This window comes from Bos javanicus, chromosome 10 (assembly GCF_032452875.1).
Source record: "Bos javanicus breed banteng chromosome 10, ARS-OSU_banteng_1.0, whole genome shotgun sequence".
Lineage (NCBI taxonomy): Eukaryota > Metazoa > Chordata > Mammalia > Artiodactyla > Bovidae > Bos > Bos javanicus.
In genome coordinates, this window is record NC_083877.1 from 50,155,063 (window position 1) to 50,176,249 (window position 21,187).

The 21,187-nt window shown below is 39.4% G+C and overlaps 3 protein-coding genes across 6 annotated transcripts in view; 2 read left to right on the forward strand and 1 right to left on the reverse strand.

The window, feature by feature from the left end:
- BNIP2 (BCL2 interacting protein 2) overlaps window positions 1-77 on the forward strand; it is a 50,570-nt gene extending 50,493 nt beyond the window's left edge. For all 3 annotated transcript variants that reach the window (XM_061431131.1, XM_061431132.1, XM_061431134.1), the window contains one exon: window positions 1-77. In XM_061431131.1, coding sequence (XP_061287115.1) covers window positions 1-19 — 19 coding nt within the window. In that variant the 3' untranslated portion in view covers window positions 20-77.
- On the forward strand, window positions 31-7,307 carry GTF2A2 (general transcription factor IIA subunit 2). The gene is made up of 4 exons (XM_061431135.1): window positions 31-121; window positions 718-822; window positions 4,466-4,592; window positions 7,006-7,307. Exons 1-4 carry the CDS (start codon window positions 50-52, stop codon window positions 7,029-7,031), a joined length of 330 nt encoding a protein of 109 aa, XP_061287119.1. The 5' UTR covers window positions 31-49; the 3' UTR covers window positions 7,032-7,307.
- The window catches only part of GCNT3 (glucosaminyl (N-acetyl) transferase 3, mucin type), a 27,885-nt gene continuing 10,621 nt past the window's right edge, over window positions 3,924-21,187 (reverse strand). The window contains exons 3-5 of one of the 2 annotated variants that reach the window (XR_009739139.1): window positions 6,357-6,765; window positions 5,197-5,240; window positions 3,924-3,967 (exon numbers count right to left, since the gene is read on the reverse strand). The gene's annotated coding sequence lies outside the window, so the exon portion shown is untranslated. The remainder of the gene's footprint in view (window positions 3,968-5,196; window positions 5,241-6,356; window positions 6,766-21,187) is intronic. The other variant, XR_009739138.1, reaches the window with a different exon arrangement.

Genomic DNA, 21,187 nt, shown 5'->3' on the forward strand with positions numbered 1-21,187 from the left:
GACATCAATGCAAGCCTGAATAAGAAAAGGAATTTCTCCCTCCTAAGCCATGGCATATCAGTTGTACAGAAATACCACATTGGGAAACAGTCTTCAGGAGAGCCTCGATGAGCTTATACAGGTGAGAGACTAAAAATCAACATTTTTATTTAGATGGATGTATAGTAATTCTTGTTCTCATAATTATGAAAATAGCATTATTGTGTGTAGCTTTAACTTTAGACAAGTTAATGCAAGTCTTGAGATGTAAATTAGAATTTTGAATTCATAATTTTAGGAAAATTAACATTTATACATAAACTTCTCATCCAAGAACATATTGTGTATTTTCGTATATCTTGAACTTTGATGTATTTTATTAGATTTTTTTTTTTTAACATATTACTGATCCCAAGTTTTTTCTCAGGACTTGATTCCTTCAGTTTATCAGTGAAAACTTCTTTCCAGGTACTGTGAAGGAATGACAGACAAAGTTTTGTCCTGATGTTATAACATCACTGTATGTTTTCTTTTCAAAATTATGTTTGTTTCAAGATAGTATAAGAAAATACTGTCAGGTTTTGCTTATTAATTGCCTGTCATTGCAAAAAAAGAACAAGGGATTCGAGTTTAGAGGCTCTGATTAACCTTAGTTAAATTTTAGATGATAACTCATGTATTTTTATTTTTGTCTTTAATGTTCTTCCCAAAGAGGATTCATGACCTTTATTTTTTCAGTCTCAACAGATTACCCCCCAACTTGCCCTTCAAGTTCTACTTCAGTTTGATAAGGCGATAAATGCAGCACTGGCACAGAGGGTCAGGAACCGCGTCAACTTCAGGGTAAGGATATATTCTGAAATCTAGAGGCTGCACCATGGTTGTCACAAAAGTGATTTTTACAATACCTCCGTAGTTATTAATCATAAAAAGACATGACTTAATGAAACTTTAAAACTTGTTTTAGACCAACTGAATCCTGTTTCATATTTAAATGATACATCTACCAGTTCATCCACTTAATGTGAGACACAGTTTTTAGATTTTTATTCCATTATTTCACAAATCAGCCTATATATGTTTGGCTACCTTCCTTGAAGAGTTACTGAGATGTCAGACGTCTGAAACAATATCTTCAGGATTGAAGGTAAGGGAGAGTAATCTCTAAGGATCAGTTATGATTTTTAAACTCTGGCCAGGGAAGTATAATGTAATTTCTAGAAACTTCATGTTGCATCCCACCTACTCTTAGATAGCATGGCTTACTGGCAGACCTGTTGGCAAATAATGGGCTCTTCTGATAGCTAGGTCTCATAGGAATCATTTGTACTTTGAACAGTAAGACCAAACCAAACAATCTTAATTTGATAGTAAATTCGGATTAAAAGATATGAAAATCATCATATAAAAAGAACATAGATGTTAATTTGCATTTAAGAGAACATCAGTGGGGATTTTGGTTTTAGCTGGTGATGAAAAACACAAAAGACAAAATGCCATTTATTCAGCAAACATTTCAATGCCCATTAGTACAAGGCATTGTTCTGGATATTGGGTATAAAAGGCAAAAGACGACAAACAGGGCCACATTTGACTTATTTACATGAAGGGATAAAATCTGCATGTATTTTATATTTGTAAACAAGTCACACCAGTTTCACATGCCTAATAATTATCTAGAGTAAAATATGTCTTTATAAAATTTTATCAGTAGATTCTTGAACAGTAGTAATTCTGGCAAAGTTAGTTTTTTTGTACAGTCATATATATACATCTGTCTAGTTTGTTATTCAAAACTTGATCCTTTAAATTGAGCCATGATGGTACATAAACTTTAGCCCATGTAGAGAATTTGTTTATAGAGTCATAGGGTTCACAAGGTCTGAGTGATCATCTAGTTATTGTAGATTTCTAGTCTGGATCTGTTTAAAGGATTTAAAAAGTGTTCCTCAGTTATGCTGCTAAGTCGCTTCAGTCGTGTCTGACTCTTTGCGACCCCATAGACGGCAGCCCATCAGGCTCCACTGTCCCTGGGATTCTCCAGGCAAGAACACTGGAGCGGGTTGCCATTTCCTTCTCCAGTGCATGAAAGTGAAAAGTCAAAGTGAAGTCGCTTAGTCGTTGCCAACTCTTAGCAACCCCATGGACTGGAGCCTACCAGGCTCCTCCGTCCATGGGATTTTTTCCAGGCAAGAGTACTGGAGTGGGGTGCCATTGCCTCCTCCGTACTCAGTTATAGATATATGTAAAACAAAAAGTGGGAAAAATGTATAGTAAAGATACAGTGTAACCACATATCATCTATAAGGAATATTTTGAATATAAAGTATTGAATTTCAGCATATTTGAATGTTCACATGCTAATCGTAAATCACAGTGACCTACCTAGTTCACATTATTGACACAGCTACCACCGACTGGAAATGACAGTAACCTACACATTCATAGGATCGTGGATTATACACACACTCAGGGATGCCAGAAATGAACACTGAAGTTGGCATTTGGTTTTTCAGCCTTCCAAAAGCCTCAAACTATAGTCGAAAGAACAGATCTAATTAAAAAAACTTTTTTTTACACTTACAACTTTGTGTCTTTTTACTTGACAGTATGTTCTGAGTGATTTTCAATGCATTAATCTCACTCCTACTGAAACTTCTCTTGCCAGGTTACTTATTGATGAATCCAGTGTACAATCAGTAATACTGTTGATTAATCTCTTAAAATTCATACTTCCCTTGAAACCATACTGTTCTAGCTTTCCTTCTATTCTCTGACCCCTCTCTCAGGCTCCTTTGTAGTTTTCCTACTGTCTCTGTCACTTAATTGTTGGTTTTCCTAAGGGGTTATCTAGGGCTTCACATAGGCTCCTTTCATGATCTCATCCAGTCTTTGACTTTAAAGCTGGTATTCTCCCATATTTGCTTTTACAGTCCGGCTGTGCACTGGATACAGTAAGTTGTAACTCAAACTCAAATTTAACTTTCCTCTCAAACCAGCTTTTTCTATGAACCAGCTTTTTCTGGCTTGTTACAGGAGCCAGAAACTTGGGACTAACAGAGACTTCCGTCTTCACTATCCAACCATATCCAGTTGGTTGTCAAGTTTTGACAGATCCATCTTTTAAAACCTCTCCACTTCTCAGGACCCTTTGCTCCTGCTATTTCCCAGCCTCTCTCACCTGTTTGACACAGCCAGCTATAGCTTCTTAGGGGCTCCTTCCTCCAGTCACACTCCCCTGTTGTCTGGTCTTCATGCCATCACCAAAAATGCAATTTTAGTACATTACTCCTCTGCTTGAGATCCTTCACTGACCTCCTGATACCCTCAGGATATGAAAGCTTTCCCAAGGTTCATGATCTCTTTTACCTTAGGACCTCCTGTCATATTCTGGTTTCTGGAACTTCTTATCCCATACCAGGTATTTGTCTTCATTGCTGCTGTCCCACCTTTGTTTCCTTGACTCCTTAGTCTTTGGAACGCAAGCGTCCTCTGTCCTGTCTTCTGCTATACTCCAAGTAACTCATGCTTACATAGCTTACATAGCACTTCACGCTACGTATTTACTTGTTTTAACGATCCTCCCTGCTCAGCTAAACCTCCTGAGTGGCAGGGATCATATGTCTATTGTTTACCATTGTATCCTTAGCACCTAGGATGGTAATTATTCCTATTATTTAATGAATTTAGTAAACTGAGTCATAACCATTATAGTTACCCTAGTCATCCTAACTTTGTAAGACATTAGTGAGAACTCACATTTTTGGTATTACAGGTAACGCTGCAGGGAACAGTTTTGTGCTGAATTTTTTTTCTGGTTTGAAGGTTTTAGGCATGTAAGTGTCTTATCACATACTAAATTTCAGTGTTTTGTGAATCCATGTGCATGTGTATGTCTCTCAGGTTTTGATTATACTCTGCTAGCATTCATCCTTGCACCATCACACTCTTCAAAAAGACCTTTTTAATGTTCAGACACATATTTTTCCTAAAAGAAATAAATTAGAAGAATGTCAGTTGCACAGGACAATAATGTTATCTTAGTGGCTAATATAGTAATGTTTCTAGGAATTCCATGCATTTGTACAAATTTGGAGAATTAACATACACAATAAAATAGGTTGCTTTCTTAAAATAGTTTCATAAAAATTCAAATACATTTTCATAATTTCACCACATGAGGGCAGTAGAAATACAAATTCAAATTTCCCTTCAGATTTCAGGTGAGTAATTTGCAGGCTCTTCCAGTGCTGGAAGTAGTCTGCTAACTAAAATAAACTCTTACCTTGGCATATTTCTCTAGGATTTTTTTTAAGTAATAGTATGGTATTTTAACACTTAGCTTGCTTGCTGTATGTTCCTTAATTTTCATCCTATTTTGAGAATTATGTACTTGTAGCTAGGACTTCATAAGTTGTCTGGAGAAGAGAAAAATGTGAGGGGGCAAAAATGACTTCATGGTTTGCCTCAATGTTTTGTTTTAAAGGGCTCTCTAAATACGTACAGATTCTGCGATAACGTGTGGACTTTTGTATTGAATGATGTTGAATTCAGAGAGGTGACAGAACTTATTAAAGTGGATAAAGTGAAAATTGTAGCCTGTGATGGTAAAAGTAAGTGTCTACCCTAATTACTGTGAAAGCAAAACTACTTGAAATCTTGTTTTCATGCGTCTTTAGACAATCATCTGAAAGAAAGGGGGAAAGTTGGCTAATGATCTACTCCCAGCTAGAGACCTGGCTCCTTTCTCAGATTCTAAATTCTAGATCTCAAATAGTCCTCTTACTAACTTTAGGTATAAACATTTCATATGACACATAGACTACTTGCACAGGTTGAATTTGTGTTGGGGGAAAGGGGAACAAATTAGTAAGCTTTTCTTCCCTATTTCTGTTACAGGTTTGAAGTATTTCTCAAGCTTTTTCTTTTTCCTTAAGTGTTTAATTTCAACAATTTATCCTATGGTTTCTGTGTTACTGAATAGCTATACATTTTTAAGTGATTATTTAAAATCTTTTAAATAATTATAAGAGCCCCATCACTCATAAGGGTAAACATCTAGTCTTTTCATCTGCTACTCACAGATATTTTCACAGCAGACCTAGGAACTTGTTCACGCCTTTAATGTTTCAGAAACTGTATGTCCCTGCTTTCTGTCCCATGATTAAATTCAATTAGCAAAAATAAATATATAAATTGTATTTTAAATATACTTACTTTTACTTTGTATTCTGAACAGTTTGCATTTAAAGCAATTATTCCTGAAATTCAATAGAAAAGACTGTTACATTCCAAGAAGGGGACTTGTGAAAAGCAAGAGAAAGACCAATGTGGAGAGCAAAACCCTACATTTCTTGGGTTATAGGTTAGGTTTTTATTGTTATAATTTGGGTTTCAAAGAAACGCTCTAATCACTGAAAAGATATAAAGACAGAAAACCACACAGAAGAAAAGACATCATTTGTAACATCATCTGGAGATAACGTATCACTTGAGTATATAATCGTCTAGCCTTCATTTATATATATCTTTATAGTAATACTCATTTGTGAATACATCATTTTTCACACAATTCATTAACTGTTGTTCTCTTAAGCCTGATTTTTGATAGCTGCCTGAAATTATACCTTTCTCCCTTTTTTAAAGAAATTGTGTTTTCCAGATGTCAGAGTCTAAAATGAGCAATGTTACAGTGGCTTGTATGTTTCAGAAGGTTAACTAGAAATAATCATTCTAAGAACTTTAGGATAACTTTACATAGTTATCATATACATTGGTCCTTGTTATAACAACAACAAAAGTCTGTTTAAAAATAGCTCCTGGATCACAAGTGATAACATTTCTCTATATGTCAGATAATGTATTTTTTTCCCCAAGTCTTTCTTATAATTTAGGCTAATAGCATCCTTATAACCCTTAAGTTTTCAAACTTTTACTATAGGATTTTAGCATTACTGTGTAATTTCTAGACCTCTACCAAAATGAGTTAATTATATGGATCAGCATCCTGATGGAAATTTTCTATCTGTACTCTCCTGTAGCCACATCTGATATTAAGCACTTGGAATGGGTTAGGGTAGCTGAGATAGTTAATGGTCTCATATATATTAGTTAACTTGAAGCACATGTGCCTGGCTACCATATTGGACAGCACAGTTATAGACTAGCAGAGTGTCGGTTTCAATTATTTGAAACATATTTAATAACCAAAAAGTCAGTGAAGGCCCCTGAGCAAACTTAATATCAAAGACTCCATGTAAACATATGTATTTTACTTATAAATGGTCCTTAAAGTATATTTCTCTTGCTTCTTAAAAATAAAAGATGTATCTTATTTTCTCAAACTTCAGTGGATGTAAAGTACAAAGCAGCCTTACCTCCTTCGGTGGCTTCTGAGGAGCCTGCTGCACTTACAGCACAGTATAAGTGATTGCTCTTCAAAGAAGAAATTGTTGAGTATTCAAGAAAAGTTTAGATTGTGTTCCGTGTTCCTCTATGTCAGCAGAAAAAAACAGTCATTAAAATATAAATGGCTGTGGCAGTTAGAGGTAGGAGATTAAGTAGTACCATTCCTAACCAGATAAATGCAGTGCTACTGTGAAATAAAACCATTTTTTCTACAGGTCAGCTATCTGAAATACAGTTCAATTCCTAATAGAGAAGCAGAGAAAAAGTGATAGTGACTATAATTTGGGGTTTTTTTTCCTCACCAGGAATTAAATACAAATTTCTTCTGATTATACATTATTGTCCTTTGTGGTTTTAAATTTTGGGAAAGTAGAGGACCTGAAAAAAAGTATATAAACCAAATGTAGTATGCCTTGATTTTTCTTAACATAAATATGGAGGCTAAAGGTTGACTCTCCCATTAAGGTAAAATGACATTTAAGTACAGAAGATACTACTGTGGTCAGCTTTTTGTCTCCGCTTCTTCACCACCGTTAGTTCCTGTTTTACTTTTGAAAGATTTTCTTGAAATATTTAAGTTGCTTCTTGAATTTACTCTTTCTCTCCTCTGTTTCCTAGATACTGGCTCGAATACTACAGAATGAATAGAAAAAAGAAATGGCTTTTTAATGCCATCCTGTTACTGTTCATCGCTTTTTGAAGAGAAGCATAGAAGAGACTTTTTTTTTTTTTATTTATTCTAGCATTGCAGAAATGACTACTCTGTGCTATACTATCAGAGAATTCCAATAGAAAGAAGCTCATAACTCTGTACCCTCTTTATTATACAGCATGAAGAAACAGAACTTTTTTTTTAATGACAAATCAAACATTGTTGCCTTCCTAGGACCATTCTTTAATAAATTCATTTTAAAACTCAATGTGAGTAATAACTGCTAGAGCCACTAAGCTCACAATATGTGGATACTAGATAAGCATTTTGAAAGAGTACCATGTTCCTTGCAAAGGAAATTAGAACATGCGTTCATTTCAACAGAGTCAAGTTAGTTATCAGTTGCGAGTTCAGCTGATGAAAGCATTAGCAGGGGCAAAACCAGAATTCCAGACTGGAACTTTCCTTATAAAAATCTTTTTCAGAGTGCAAAAACAAGGGTAATCATTGGTGTGAAAAACTCAACTAAGAAAAAATTAGACCATCTTTAGACAGCTTATATAGCTAAAATAAGGGCTTCCCTTGTAGCTCAGCTGGTAAAGAATCCACCTGCAATGCAGGAGACCTGGATTCGACCCCTGGGTTGGAAAGATCCCCTGGAGAAGGGAAAGGCTACCCACTCCAGTATTCTGGCCTGGACAATTCCTGGTTGCAAAGAGTTGGACGTGACTGAGTGACTTTCATAGCTAGAATAAAACCAAAAAACCTATTTGCAACATCATAAAATAGTCTTCACATGACATGTAATTAAATTGGCCATAACAGTCAAGTTGCATTTCTAGAGTGCTCTACATCTTACCAGTTACTAGACTTTAAGTAAAAAGTCCTGTTAACCATCTGCCATATCTTTGTGTACTTGAAGGAAAAGTTTTGTCAGTCTAGGAATACATGATGAAGAATGTGGCATTTCTAAAAATGCCTCGCAGAATGTTTATATTTAGTAGGAGCAGGCTTTTAGAGCCCCAGCCTGTGGTCCCCCCCAATTCAACCCTTTTCAGTATGACGCTGTCTTTTCACTCTCACTCCATCATAAACCTATTAAAATATTAAAAAGATCTTTATGTTGCACACAATCCCTCAGCTTTTCTTTTGTTGTTGAGAAAGCATGTTACGCTGTAGGTGTCACGTTTTTAAGTCAGTCTGATCTGTGTAAGAGAAGGACCGACATCATTAACTTGATTATGGTAAACACCAGGTGCTGTGTGTTTTTCTTCTAGATAATCCTCACAAAGACCCTGGAAGAACTTTGTTCCGCTTTTATAGATTTAGAAACTTAATTACCAAAGGCTTTATGTAATTAGGATTTGTCTTAACTGCAGTTAGTCAAGATCAATACCTTTTTATTTTGAAGGTTCAGGATAATGGTTACAAGACGAGTAATGTTGATAGTAAACTCAGAATGGTTGAAAAACTTCTGTTTCCTAAGGAATAATGGTTTAGACTTTCATGTTATGAACAGTCATACAGACCTTGAAGTCTATGACTGGAGGTGTATACTTTTGGGAATTTTAAATCCTATAAATGATGTCACTAGATTGTGTTTGCAAAAGATACAGAAGCACTTTGGCCTAGGTCTTGAGTTTCTTATAGGAAATGGTTGACTACTGTAACCTAGTAATGGTAGGAAGGACTGGGTGCCCCTAGTGTTACATCAGTATGTCAGTGCAGTCCTTGATTCTTAACATTAAAACTTAACTTTCATTCTTGCAGCCCATTCTGCATAATCTATTCCAGTGTTCTCTTCCTACTCTTTCGTACCAACGATCGCATAGTCTGCTCAGTTAATTTGAGAAAGATACAAAAAAAGATTTCTGTCTTTGGTTATGTAGTTTCCTTCATTTCTCATGACTTACCTTTCAGAATCAAAATCCTACCCATCCTTCAGAACTTAAACCCACTTGTATTGAGTGTAACCCATATTGATCTCTTTCCTTATGAGTTCTTGACAAAGAAGTCATGAGAAAACCCAGCAAAGGACAGGAAGGACTTGCATGGGTCTCAGTACTCACTCACATTCACCCAGGTAACAGGTACGGAGTGCCAAGTGTTTAAGGTGTACCTCTAATGCCCCACGTGTAGTCCCTAGGGATTATACCACATTCCACAGGTTGAAACCAGTTCTTGCATTCAGCTCAGCCATCATTGGCACACCTGTTTTTCCCTGGGCATGAGTGCAGCAGTCACAGCCTGACATTCCCTCTCCGTTGTAATTATTTGCATACACATCACATGGCTAACATTTGCATAGTGATATAGATGTTTCAATCTTCCCACCATGGTAGTACTCAGACTTTAGTAGAGATTACAGGAGACACGGCCAGAGTGTATACCAGTTTGTGCTCTCCCACAGACTCTAGTGATAATAAGCTTACTTGCCTCTTAATATGCAAGAAAAAAAAGTCTATTCCTCTATTAGCAGAACTAAAATAAGAATTTGCAACTTTAGTTTTGTTGATCTGTTCTAAAAATGCCCTGTAAATTGGTGAAAATTCAACCATTTTATATGCTGTAGTAATGATAGAATCTTATTTTTCTAGTACATAGGTAGATAAAATGTACACAAGGTTTGAGGCAAGGCATTTACCTTGACCTTGTCTTAAGGTAAATGCTACGAACAAAGCTAGTGGAGGTGATGGAATTCCAGTGGAGCTAGTTCAAATCCTGAAAGATGATGCTGTGAAAGTGCGGCACTCAATATGCCAGCAAATTTGGAAAACTCAGCAGTGGCCACAGGACTGGAAAAGGTCAGTTTTCATTCCAATCCCAAAGAAAGGCAATGCCAAAGAATGCTCAAACTACCACACAATTGCACTCATCTCACACGCTACTAAAGTAATGCTTAAAATTCTCCAAGTCAGGCTTCAGCAATACGTGAACCACGAACTTCCAGATGTTCAAGCTGGTTTTAGAAAAGGCAGAGGAACCAGAGATCAAATTGCCAACATCCGCTGGATCATGAAAAAGCAAGAGAGTTCCAGAAAAACATCTATTTCTGCTTTATGGACTATGCCAAAGCCTTTGAATGTGAATCACAATAAACTCTGGAATTCTGAGAGATGGGAATACCAAACCACCTGACCTGCCTCTTGAGAAACCTATATGCAGGTCAGGAAGCAACAGTTAGACCTGGACATGGAAGAACAGACTGGTTCCAAATAGGAAAAGGAGTACGTCAAGGCTGTATATTGTCACCCTGCTTATTTAACTTATATGAAGAGTACATCATGAGAAACGCTGGGCTGGAAGAAGCACAGCTGGAATTAAGATTGCCGGGAGAAATATCAATAACCTCAGATATGCAGATGACACCACCCGTATGGCAGAAGTGAAGAGGAACTAAAGAGCCTCTTGATGAAAGTGGAGAGTGAAAAAGTTGGCCTAAAGCTCACCATTCAGAAAATGAAAATCATGGCATCTGGTCCCACCACTTCATGGGAAATAGATGGGGAAACAGTGTCAGACTTTATTTTGGGGGCTCCAAAATCACTGCAGATGGTGACTGCAGCCATGAAATTAAAAGACGCTTACTTCTTGGAAGGAAAGTTATGACCAACCTAGATAGTATATTCAAAAGCAGAGACATTACTTTACCAACAAAGATCTGTCTAGTCAAGGCTATGGTTTTTCCAGTGGTCATGTATGGATGTGAGAGTTGGACTGTGAAGAAAGCTGGGCACCGAAGAATTGATACTTTGGAACTGTGGTGTTGGAGAAGGCTCTTGAGAGTCCCTTGGACTGCAAGGAGATCCAACCAGTCCATTCTGAAGGAGATCAGCCCTGGGATTTCTTTGGAAGGAATGATGCTAAAGCTGAAACTCCAGTACTTTGGCCACCTCATGCGAAGAGTTGACTCATTGGAAAAGACTCTGATGCTGGGAGGGATTGGGGGCCGGAGGAGAAGGGGACGACAGAGGATGAGATGGCTGGATGGCATCACTGACTCGATGGACGTGAGTCTGGGTGAACTCCGGGAGTTGGTGATGGACAGGGAGGCCTGGCGTGCTGCGATTCATGGGGTCGCAAAGAGTCGCACACGACTGAGCAACTGAACTGAACTGAAGGTAAATGCCTCAAGGTGTTACGAAGCATGCAGCAAAGGATTTAGCAGGATTAGTTCAAGAGAGCATTGTGCAAGAAAACTGTCAACAGTATTCTCTCTTGAATATTCCAACTGTCTTATTCTCTAATCCTTTCTTCCTCTGCTTTTACTCATTCTGTTCCCCAAAGTGAACCACAAAACACCTTCAATAGCTAAAGCAAGAACAACCCTGAAATCATCACACTTTCTGCTTTCTGACTATATAATGAATCTATAGTAATCAAAACACTGTCCCGCCACCCCCCCCCCCCCCGCCAAAAAAGCAGCACTGTAGTACATTGGCATTAAAAACACACACACACACACATAGATCAATGGAACAGAATAGAGAGCCCAGAAATAAACCCACACATAAATGATCAATTTATGACAAAGGAGGCAAGAATATGCAGTGGGACAAGGACAGTCTTGTTCATAAATGGCATTGGGAAAACTGGGCATCCACATACAAAAGAACAAAACTGGACCACTATATTACACTACACCAAAAAATTAATTCAGAATGCACTAAAGAACCTAAGACCAAAAGTCATTAGACTAAAAGAAAATGTGTAAATCTCTCTGACATCAGTCTCGGCAGTTTTTTTTGTTTGTTTGTTTTTTTGATACCAAAAGCGAAGGCAGCAAAAGCAAAACTAAGTGGGACTACATCAAACTAAAAAGCTGCTCTGCACAGCAAGGGAAATCATCAATAAAATGAAGAGGCAACCTAAAGAATGGAAGACAACATTTGCAAATTACATATCTGATGGATTTATATCCGAAAAATAAACAATTCAGACAACTCAATAGCTAAAAGTAGAAGATCTGAATAGACATTTTCTCGAGGAAGACATAAGTAACACCAACAGGTACACAAAAAGATGCCCATCATTAACCAGGGAATTGCAACAGAACCACAGTAAGATAATCACCGCACACCTGTTAGAATACTACTATCAAAAAGACAAACAAGCATTAGCAAAGATGAGAGAAAAGGGCAACCATCATGCCTTGTTGGCAGGAACGTAAATTGGTGCAACCACTTACAGAAGACTTTGGAGATTCCTCAGAAATTTAAAACCTTAGAATATGATGCAGCAATTCCACTTCTGAGTATTTATGTGAAGTAAATGAAATCTTTTATCTTAAAAAGATAACCCTCACCCATGTTTAAAGCAGCACTATTTACAGTAGTCAAGATGTGAAAATAAGTGACCATGGATGGATGGGTGAATGCATACAGTGTTATGTGTGGCCCACAAGGACCAGAATATTATTCAGCCATTTTTAAAAAAAGGAAATTTGTTATTTGCCACAACATAGATCCTGAGGGCATTATCCTAAGTGAAAGAAGTTAGAGAAAGATAGACTATCTAAACTCGCTTACATGTAGAATCTAAAATAAACTGAACTCATAGGTACAGAGAACAGATACTGCCAGAGGTAGGTGGTGACCTGGGTGAGCAAAATGAGTGAAGGTGTCATAAGATACAAACCTGCAGCTATATAAATAAGTCCAGGGAATATAATGTGCAGCACAATGACTAGGTAACAAGTGAAGGAGAGAGTGGGACTGAAGTGTATACACATCGTGTGCTAAGATAGCTAATGGGAGGTTACTATATAACAGAGAGCCTCAGCCTAGTGCATTGTGATGAGCTAGAGCGGGGAGATGCAGAGACGGCAATGGCACCCCACTCCAGTACTCTTCCCTGGAAAATCCCATGGACGGAGGAGCCTGGTGGGCTGCAGTCCTTGGGGTCACTAAGAGTCGGACGTGACTGAGCGACTTCACTTTCACTTTTCACTTTCATGCATTGGAAAAGGAAATGGCAACCCACTCCAGTGTTCTTGCCTGGAGAATCCCAGGGATGGGGGAGCCTGGTGGGCTGCCGTCTGTGGGGTCGCACAGAGTTGGCCATGACTGAAGCGACTTAGCAGCAGCAGCAGAGGGGTGAGATGAGGAGAGTGACGGGGAGCTCAAGAGGGAAGAGAGATGTGTAGACTTACAGCTGACTCACACTTGTACAGCATAAACCAATGCAACATTGTAAAGCAATTCTCCAATTAAAAAAATGTTAAGTACTATCATTCACACTAGTTTGAACTGTGCAAGTCCACTTATACAGGGATTTTTTTTTTTTTTTTAATAGTAAGTACCACAAGCTGGAGAAGGAAATGTCAGCCCACTCCATTATTCTTGCCTGGCAAATTCCATGAACAGAAGAGCGTGGTGGGCTATAGGCCATGAGTTTGCAAAGAGTCAGACACGACTGAGCACACATACACACACATGACAGTGCTACATGACCCACAGGAGGTTGAATCCGCAGATGCGGAACCACAGATTCAGGAAAACCACATATAGAAGGCCAACTGCAAGTCATAGTTGGCCGGTGCAGAAGGCCAGCTGTAAGTTATACAGGCCAACTGCAAAGGGTCAGCAACCCTAGGCCTCATTGTTCAAGGGTCAACTGGGTGTTTAAAAGTTGCTGAAAGTAGATCTCCAAGCCAGGCTTCAACAGTACGTGAACTGTGAACTTCAGATGTTCAAGCTGGATTTAGAAAAGCCAGAGGAACCAGAGATCAAATTGCCAACATCTGCTGGATCATCAAAAAATCAAGGGTTCCAGAAAAACATCTATTTCTGCTTTATTGACTATGCCAAAGCCTTTGAGTGTGTGGTTCACACTGAAAGAGATGGGAATACCAGACCACCTGACCTACCTCTTGAGAAATCTGTATGCAGGTCAGGAAGCAACAGTTAGAACTGGACATGGAACAACAGACTGGTTCCAAATAGGAAAAGGAGTACGTCAAGGCTGTATATTGTCACCCTGCTTATTTAACTTCTATGCAGAGTAAACCATGAGAAACGCTGGGCTGGAAGAAGCACAAGCTGGAATCAAGATTGCTGGGAGAAATATCAATGACCTCAGATACTCAGATGACACCACTCTTATGGCAGAAAGCAAAGAACTAAAGAGCCTCTTGATGAAAGTGAAAGAGGAGAGTGGAAAAAGTTGACTTAAAACTCACCATTCAGAAAACGATGATCATGGCATCTGGTCCCATCACTTCATGGCAAATAGATGCGGAAACAGTGGCAGACTATTTTTGGGGGCTCCAAAATCACTGCAGATAGTGATTGCAGCCGTGAAATTAAAAGACGCTTATTCCTTGGAAGGAAAGTTATGATGAACCTAGGTAGCATATTGAAAAGCAGGGACATTACTTTGCCAACAAAGGTCCGTCTAGTCAAGGCTATGGTTTTTCCAGTGGTCATGTATGGATGTAAGAGTTGGACTCTGAAGAAAGCTGAGCACCAAAGAATTGATGCTTTTGAACTGTGGTGTTGGAGAAGACTCTTGAGAGTCCCTTGGACTGCAAGGAGATCCAACCAGTCCATTCTGAAGGAGATCAGCCCTGGGATTTCTTTGGAAGGACTGATGCTAAAGCTGAAACTCCAGTACTTTGGCCACCTCATGTGAAGAGTTGACTCATTGGAAAAGACTCTGATGCTGGGAGGGATTGGGGGCCGGAGGAGAAGGGGACGACAGAGGATGAGATGGCTGGATGTCATTACCGACTCAAAGGATGTGAGTTTGAGTGAACTCTGGGAGTTGGTGATGGACAGGGAGGCCTGGCGTGCTGCGATTCATGGAGTCGCAGAGAGTCAGACACAACTGAGCCACTGAACTGAACTGAACTGCACTGCACTCCAGTGAGTTACAGTGTTTCAGTTCAGTTCAGTTGCTCAGTCAGGTCTGACTCTTTGCAACCTCATGGACTGCAGCACGCCAGGCTTCCCTGTCCATCACCAACCCCCAGAGCCTACTCAAACTCCTGTCCATTGTGTAGGTGATGCCATCCAACCATCTCATCCTGTGTCGTCCCCTTCTCCGCCTGCCTTCAGTCTTTCCCAGCATCAGGGTCTTTTCCAATGAATTGGTTCTTCGCATCACGTGGCTAAAGTATTGGAGTTTCAGCTTCAGCACCAGTCCCTCCAGTATTCAGGACTGATTTCCTTTAGGATGGACTGGTTGGATCTCCTTGCAGTCCAAGGGACTCAAGAGTCTTCTCCAACACCACAGAGTTCAGCAGCAGCTATATGTCCCTTGATAATTGGGATCAACCACCCCAGACAATGGGCTTCCCTGGTGGCTCAGACAGTAAAGAGTCCACCTGCAGTGCAGGAGATCCAGATTTGATCCTTGGAGATGGGAAGATAGCCTGGAGAAGGAATGGCTACCCACTCCAGTATTCTTGCCTGGAGAATTCCATGGACAGAGGAGCCTGGCAGGCTACCATCCACAGAGTTGCAAAGAATCAGACACAGGCGAGTACTCACTTTCCACCCCAGTCAATATTATAACCCCCTTGTTTTCCCATTGGTCCAGGAGCACAAAACCCCTAAATACTCAAAGGGGAATCTCAATTTCCAGTTCAGTGGGAACATTGTTGTTTTCCTGGTGGAAGAATTCCTCCCTTGGGGCCCAAAAAGCAGAGCCCAAAGTTGCAGGTACAGGAAGCAAAAATTATTTTCAATGGGTTATTGAATGTAACTTTACTGAGAGCCACACTCACCCTCTTGATTCCTGGATCCTTTGTTTCAGTGACAACCCATTTACAAAGAGCATCTCTAATGCCAAAATTGTGGTTTAAAAATACCATTCACATTTAAAAACCAGAAAAATTTTATGAGAATAGCTAACTAAAGGTAAAGGATAGAAATACAATCTTAGAAAGGCTTTTTATAACAGAAAATCCGGAAGTTATCCAAAATTACTGGAATCATATCCAAAGGAAACAGCCAACTTTAAAAAGTTCTCACTCTGCTGAAAAATGACTCCCAGATATACCAAGTTCTGATCCCTGGAATGTGTAAATGTTTCCTTATGTGGCAAAAGTTTTGCAAATGTTATTAAGGATCTCGGAATGGGGGAAAGTGTAAGATAATCAGCATGGCTCCTAAGTGCAATCACATGTATCTATAAGAGGGATGCAGGAGGAGCCTTGGCATACAGGAGAAAAGAAAGCAATATGACCGTGGAGGGAGAGACGAGCAATGCAGCTACAAGCCAAGGAATGCCGGCAGCCACAGAGGCTGGAAGACACCAGGAGCAGGTTCTCCCCAAAAGCCTCCAGAGGGAGCGTGGCCACGCCAAAACCCGTCCTGACCCAGTGAAACTGGTTCTAGACTTCTCCATCCAGACCTGTGAAACAGTGAGTTTCTGTTGTTTTAAGCCACTAGGCTTGTGATACTTTGGTCCTTTAGCCATAGGAAAATACACTAGCCAAAGATGGAACATCATTAAAATAAGTGCAGTGAGTCACAGCATGTAAGTTGTTTTTTTAACATTTCTGGAGTTCTAAAATACACGTAGATTCATTTTCATTAGGTAACCAATTCATTATTCTGCATTAAACTGGTAAAGGGAAATATTGTTCTTCAGACTAGCAATACAGTTGATAAGGAAGTTTTGCTTCACACTAAATTTTAAATGAAGGATTTATAGAATTAGGATACCATTTTGTAATTTGTTATAAAATAATAGGACTAAACAATGATCTTCAATGGCTGCTTAAATGATTAGGTGAAAAGGTTATAGGAAATGTATAATCCACCTGACAACTTCCAAACCCCATAGTTCAATCCCAACATTTAAAAAAAAGGCCAAACAGACATATCTACCCCCTGCTGTGATGGAATAGGAAATACAAGATACCAAAATGAAATTTTCTTGACAAAACTTCAAACCTGAATCATTTTAAGCTTCTAAATCTAAGTACCAGTTTATAAGAAATATTGGGGACAGGAACATATTAAATATGTTAAATAGTATTGCTGGCATCCTATCAGCAGAATCCAAAGCATGGTGACTATTCACGGAAAAAACAAAAAACTTGTTTAACAAACAGCCAAAACAAAAAAGATGGAGAAAGGAATCTAAAATTAACAGAGATTTATGAGATTTATCAACTCAATGTGTCTTAATTCAAGTAAGCCACTGTACAACATAATTAAGACACTGGGCAAAATTTTAAAACATTTGGTATCAAAGAATTACTTTTACTATGTTCAGTCCAGTTCAGTCACTCAGCCGTGTCCGACTCTTTGTGACCCCATGAATCGCAGCACGCCAGGCCTCCCTGTCCATCACCAACTCCCAGAGTTCATTCAGACTCACGTCCATCAAGTCGGTGATGCCATCCAGCCATCTTATCCTCTGTCGTCTCCTACTCCTCCTGCCCCCAATCCCTCCCAGCATCAGAGTCTTTTCCAATGAGTCAACTCTTCACATGAGGTGGCCAAAGTACTGGAGTTTCAGCTTCAGCATCAGTCCTTCCAATGAATATTCAGGACTGATTCCTTTAGGATGGACTGATTGGATCTTCTTTCAGTCCAAGGGACTCTGAAGAGTCTTCTCCAACACCACAGTTCAAAAGCATCAACTCTTTGGCGCTCAGCTTTCTTCACAGTCCAACTCTTACACCCATACATGACTACTGGAAAAACCATAGCTTTATCTAGATGGATCTTTGTTGGCAAAGTAATGTCTCTGCTTTTGAATATGCTACCTAGGTTGGTCATAACTTTCCTTCCAAGGAGTAAGCGTCTTTTAATTTCATGGCTGCAATCACCATCTGCAGTGATTTTGGAGCCCCCAAAAATAAAGTCTGCCACTGTTTCCACTGTTTCCGCATCTATTTGCCATGAAGTGATGGGACCAGATGGCATGATCTTCGTTTTCTGAATGTTGAGCTTTAAGCCAACTTTTTCACTCTCCTCTTTCACTTTCATGAAGAGGCTTTTGAGTTCCTCTTCACTTTCTGCCATAAGGGTGGTGTCATCTGCATATCTGAGGTGATTCATGTTTCTCCCAGCAGTCTTGATTCCAGCTTGTGCTTCTTCCAGCCCAGCATTTCTCATGATGTACTCTACATATAAGTTAAATAAGCAAGGTTACAATATACAGCCTTGACGTACTCCTTTGCCTACTTGGAACTAGTCTGTTGTTTCATGTCCAGTTCTGACTGTTGTTTCCTGACCTGCATATAGGTTTCTCAAGAGGCAGGTCAGGTATTCCCATCTGTTTCAGAATTTTCCACAGTTTATTGTGATCCACACAGTCAAAGGCTTTGGCATAGTCAATAAAGCAGAAATAGATGTTTTTCTGGAATTCTCTCGCTTTTTTGATGATCCAGCAGATGTTGGCAATTTGATCTCTGGTTCCTCTGCCTTTTCTAAAACAGCTTGAACATCTGGAAGTTTGTGGTTCACGTATTGCTGAAGCCTGGCTTGGAGAGTTTTAAGCATTACTTTACTAGCGTGTGAGATGAGTGCAATTGTGTGGTAGTTTGAGCATCCTTTGGCATTGCCTTTCTTTGGGATTAGAATGAAAACTGACCTTTTCCAGTCCTGTGGCCACTGCTGAGTTTTCCAAATTTGCTGGCATATTGAGTGCAGCACTTTCACAACATCATCTTTCAGGATTTGAAATAACTGGAATTCCATCACCTCCACTAGCTTTGTTCGTAGTGATGCTTTCTAAGGCCCACTTGACTTCACATTCCAGGATGTCTGGCTCTAGGTGAGTGATCACACCATCGTGATTATCTTGGTCATGAAGATCTTTTTTGTATAGTTCTTCTGTGTATCCCTGCCATCTCTTCTTAATATCTTCTGCTTCTGTTAGGTCCATACCATCTCTGTCCTTTACGGAGCCCATCTTTGCATGAAATGTTCCCTTGGTATCTCTTATTTTCTTGAAGAGCTCTCTAGTCTTTCCCATTCTGTTGTTTTCCTCTATTTCTTTGCATTGATTGCTGAGGAAGGCTTTCTTATCTCTCCTGTTTATTCTTTGGAACTCTGCATTCAGATGCTTATATCTTTCCTTTTCTCCTTTGCTTTTCACGTCTCTTTTCACAGCTATTTGTAAGGCCTCCCCAGACAGCCATTTTGCTTTTTCGCATTTCTTTTCCATGGGGATGGTCTTGATCCCTGTCTCCTGTACATCCATCCATAGTTCATCATGCACTCTATCTGTCAGATATAGTCCCTTAAATCTATTTCTCACTTCCACTGTATAATCATAAGCAATTTGATTTAGGTCATACCTGAATGGTCATAGTGGTTACTATGTTAGGTATGATATAAAATGTTGAGTTTTTTAAATGTTTATTACTTATCTCAGTTGAGATTTACATACTGCAGAATAAGTTAATTTAAAAATATATTTAGGGGCTTCCCTAGTGGCTCAGTGGTAAAGAATCTACCTGCCAGTGCAGGAGATATGAGTTCAGTCCCTGGTCCGGGAAGATCCCATGTGCCTTAGAGCTACTAAGCCCATTTGCCACAACCACTAATGCCTGCAAGCCCTAGAGCATGTGCTGTACTACAAGAAGCCACTGCAGTGAGCAGCCCACACACCGCACGTAGAGAGTAGCCCCTGCTTGTCCCAACTAGAGAAAAGCCCTCACAGCAGTGAAGACACAGCATGAAGTGAAGTCACTCAGTCATGTCCGACTCTTTGCGACCCCGTGGACTGTAGCCCACCAGGCTCTTCCATCCATGGGATTCTCCAGGCAAGAATACTGGAGTGGGTTGCCATTTCCTTCTCCAGGGGAATCTTCCCATCCCAGGTCTCCCGCATTGCAGGCAGACGCTTTAACCTCTGAGCCACCAGGGAAGACACAGCATGGTCATAAGTAAATACATAAAATTATTTTAAAAATAAATTAAAAATAAAAACATATTTGGGCTTTACTTCAAAATAGCCCAGTTGGGGTTAGAAATTTAGTCTGCATGTAGATAAAGCAAGGTTGGTCAGGAGTTGATAATTTTTCTCATATTTGCTAGGATAAATCACAAACCTGAGTAAAGCCTACTCTTCCTACTATAGGCCTGTACTCTTGCAGCTGAATGTGAATGAGTGGCTGATTTCTTTTTATATTCACTTTCCCTAACGTCAATGGGTTCTTAATGCTGCCAGGCATCATTTTTTTTCCTGGTTTCTTTTCCAGTTCCCAATCTGAAACATTTAATACATTTTCCTCTTTTTAAACCTCCACTGTCTCTTCCCATTTCCTCATAAAATCATCTTGCTGTTTCAGCCCACCAGGCTCCTCTGTCCATGGGATTCTCCAGGCAAGAATATTGGAGTGGGTTGTTATTTCCTTCTCCAGGAGATCTTCCCAACCCAGGAATTGAACCCGGGTCTTCTGCATTCCCTGGTGGTTCAGATGGTAAAGCGTCTGCCCACAATGTGGGAGATCTGGGTTCAATCCCTGGGTTGGGGTGATCTCCTGGAGAAGGAAATGGCAACCTACTCCAGTATTCTTGCCTGGAAAATTCCATGGACGGAGGAACCTGGTAGGCTACAGTCTGTGGGTCTCAAAGAGTCAGACAGGACTGAGCAACTTTACTCACTCACTCCCACATAGAAAGCAGACTCTTTACCAACTGAGCTACAAGGGAAGCCTGAACAAAATAAAAGTAATTGAAAGAGAACTTCAGAATATCCAAGTGGCAAGCATTTGAAAAGCTACTGAACAGTAGGGAAATGCAAATTAAAACCACCATCTGATATCACCAGCACCCACCAGAATGATTAAAATGAAAAAGATTAGTAATATTAGCAAAGAAATGAAGCAAATGCAACTTTCACACCTTGCTGGTGGGAGTTATTTTGGTAGATCATGTTGTAAAAACGATGACGGTACTTATTAAAGGTAAACATGTGTATAACTTATGGCCCAGCAATTTCACTCCTACATACCTACTAAACTGAAATGTAGACATATATTCCCTATATAACATTTCAAGAAGTTCATAGAGCACAATTCATAAAAGTTAACCCAAATATTCAGCAGCAGTTGAATGGATAAAACTATGGTATATTCACATAGGAAATATCACACAGCAGTGAAAATCATTGAGCTTCGACTACATGCAACATAGATGAAACTCAAAATGTTGAGTTTAAAGAGTCATAAACAAAAGA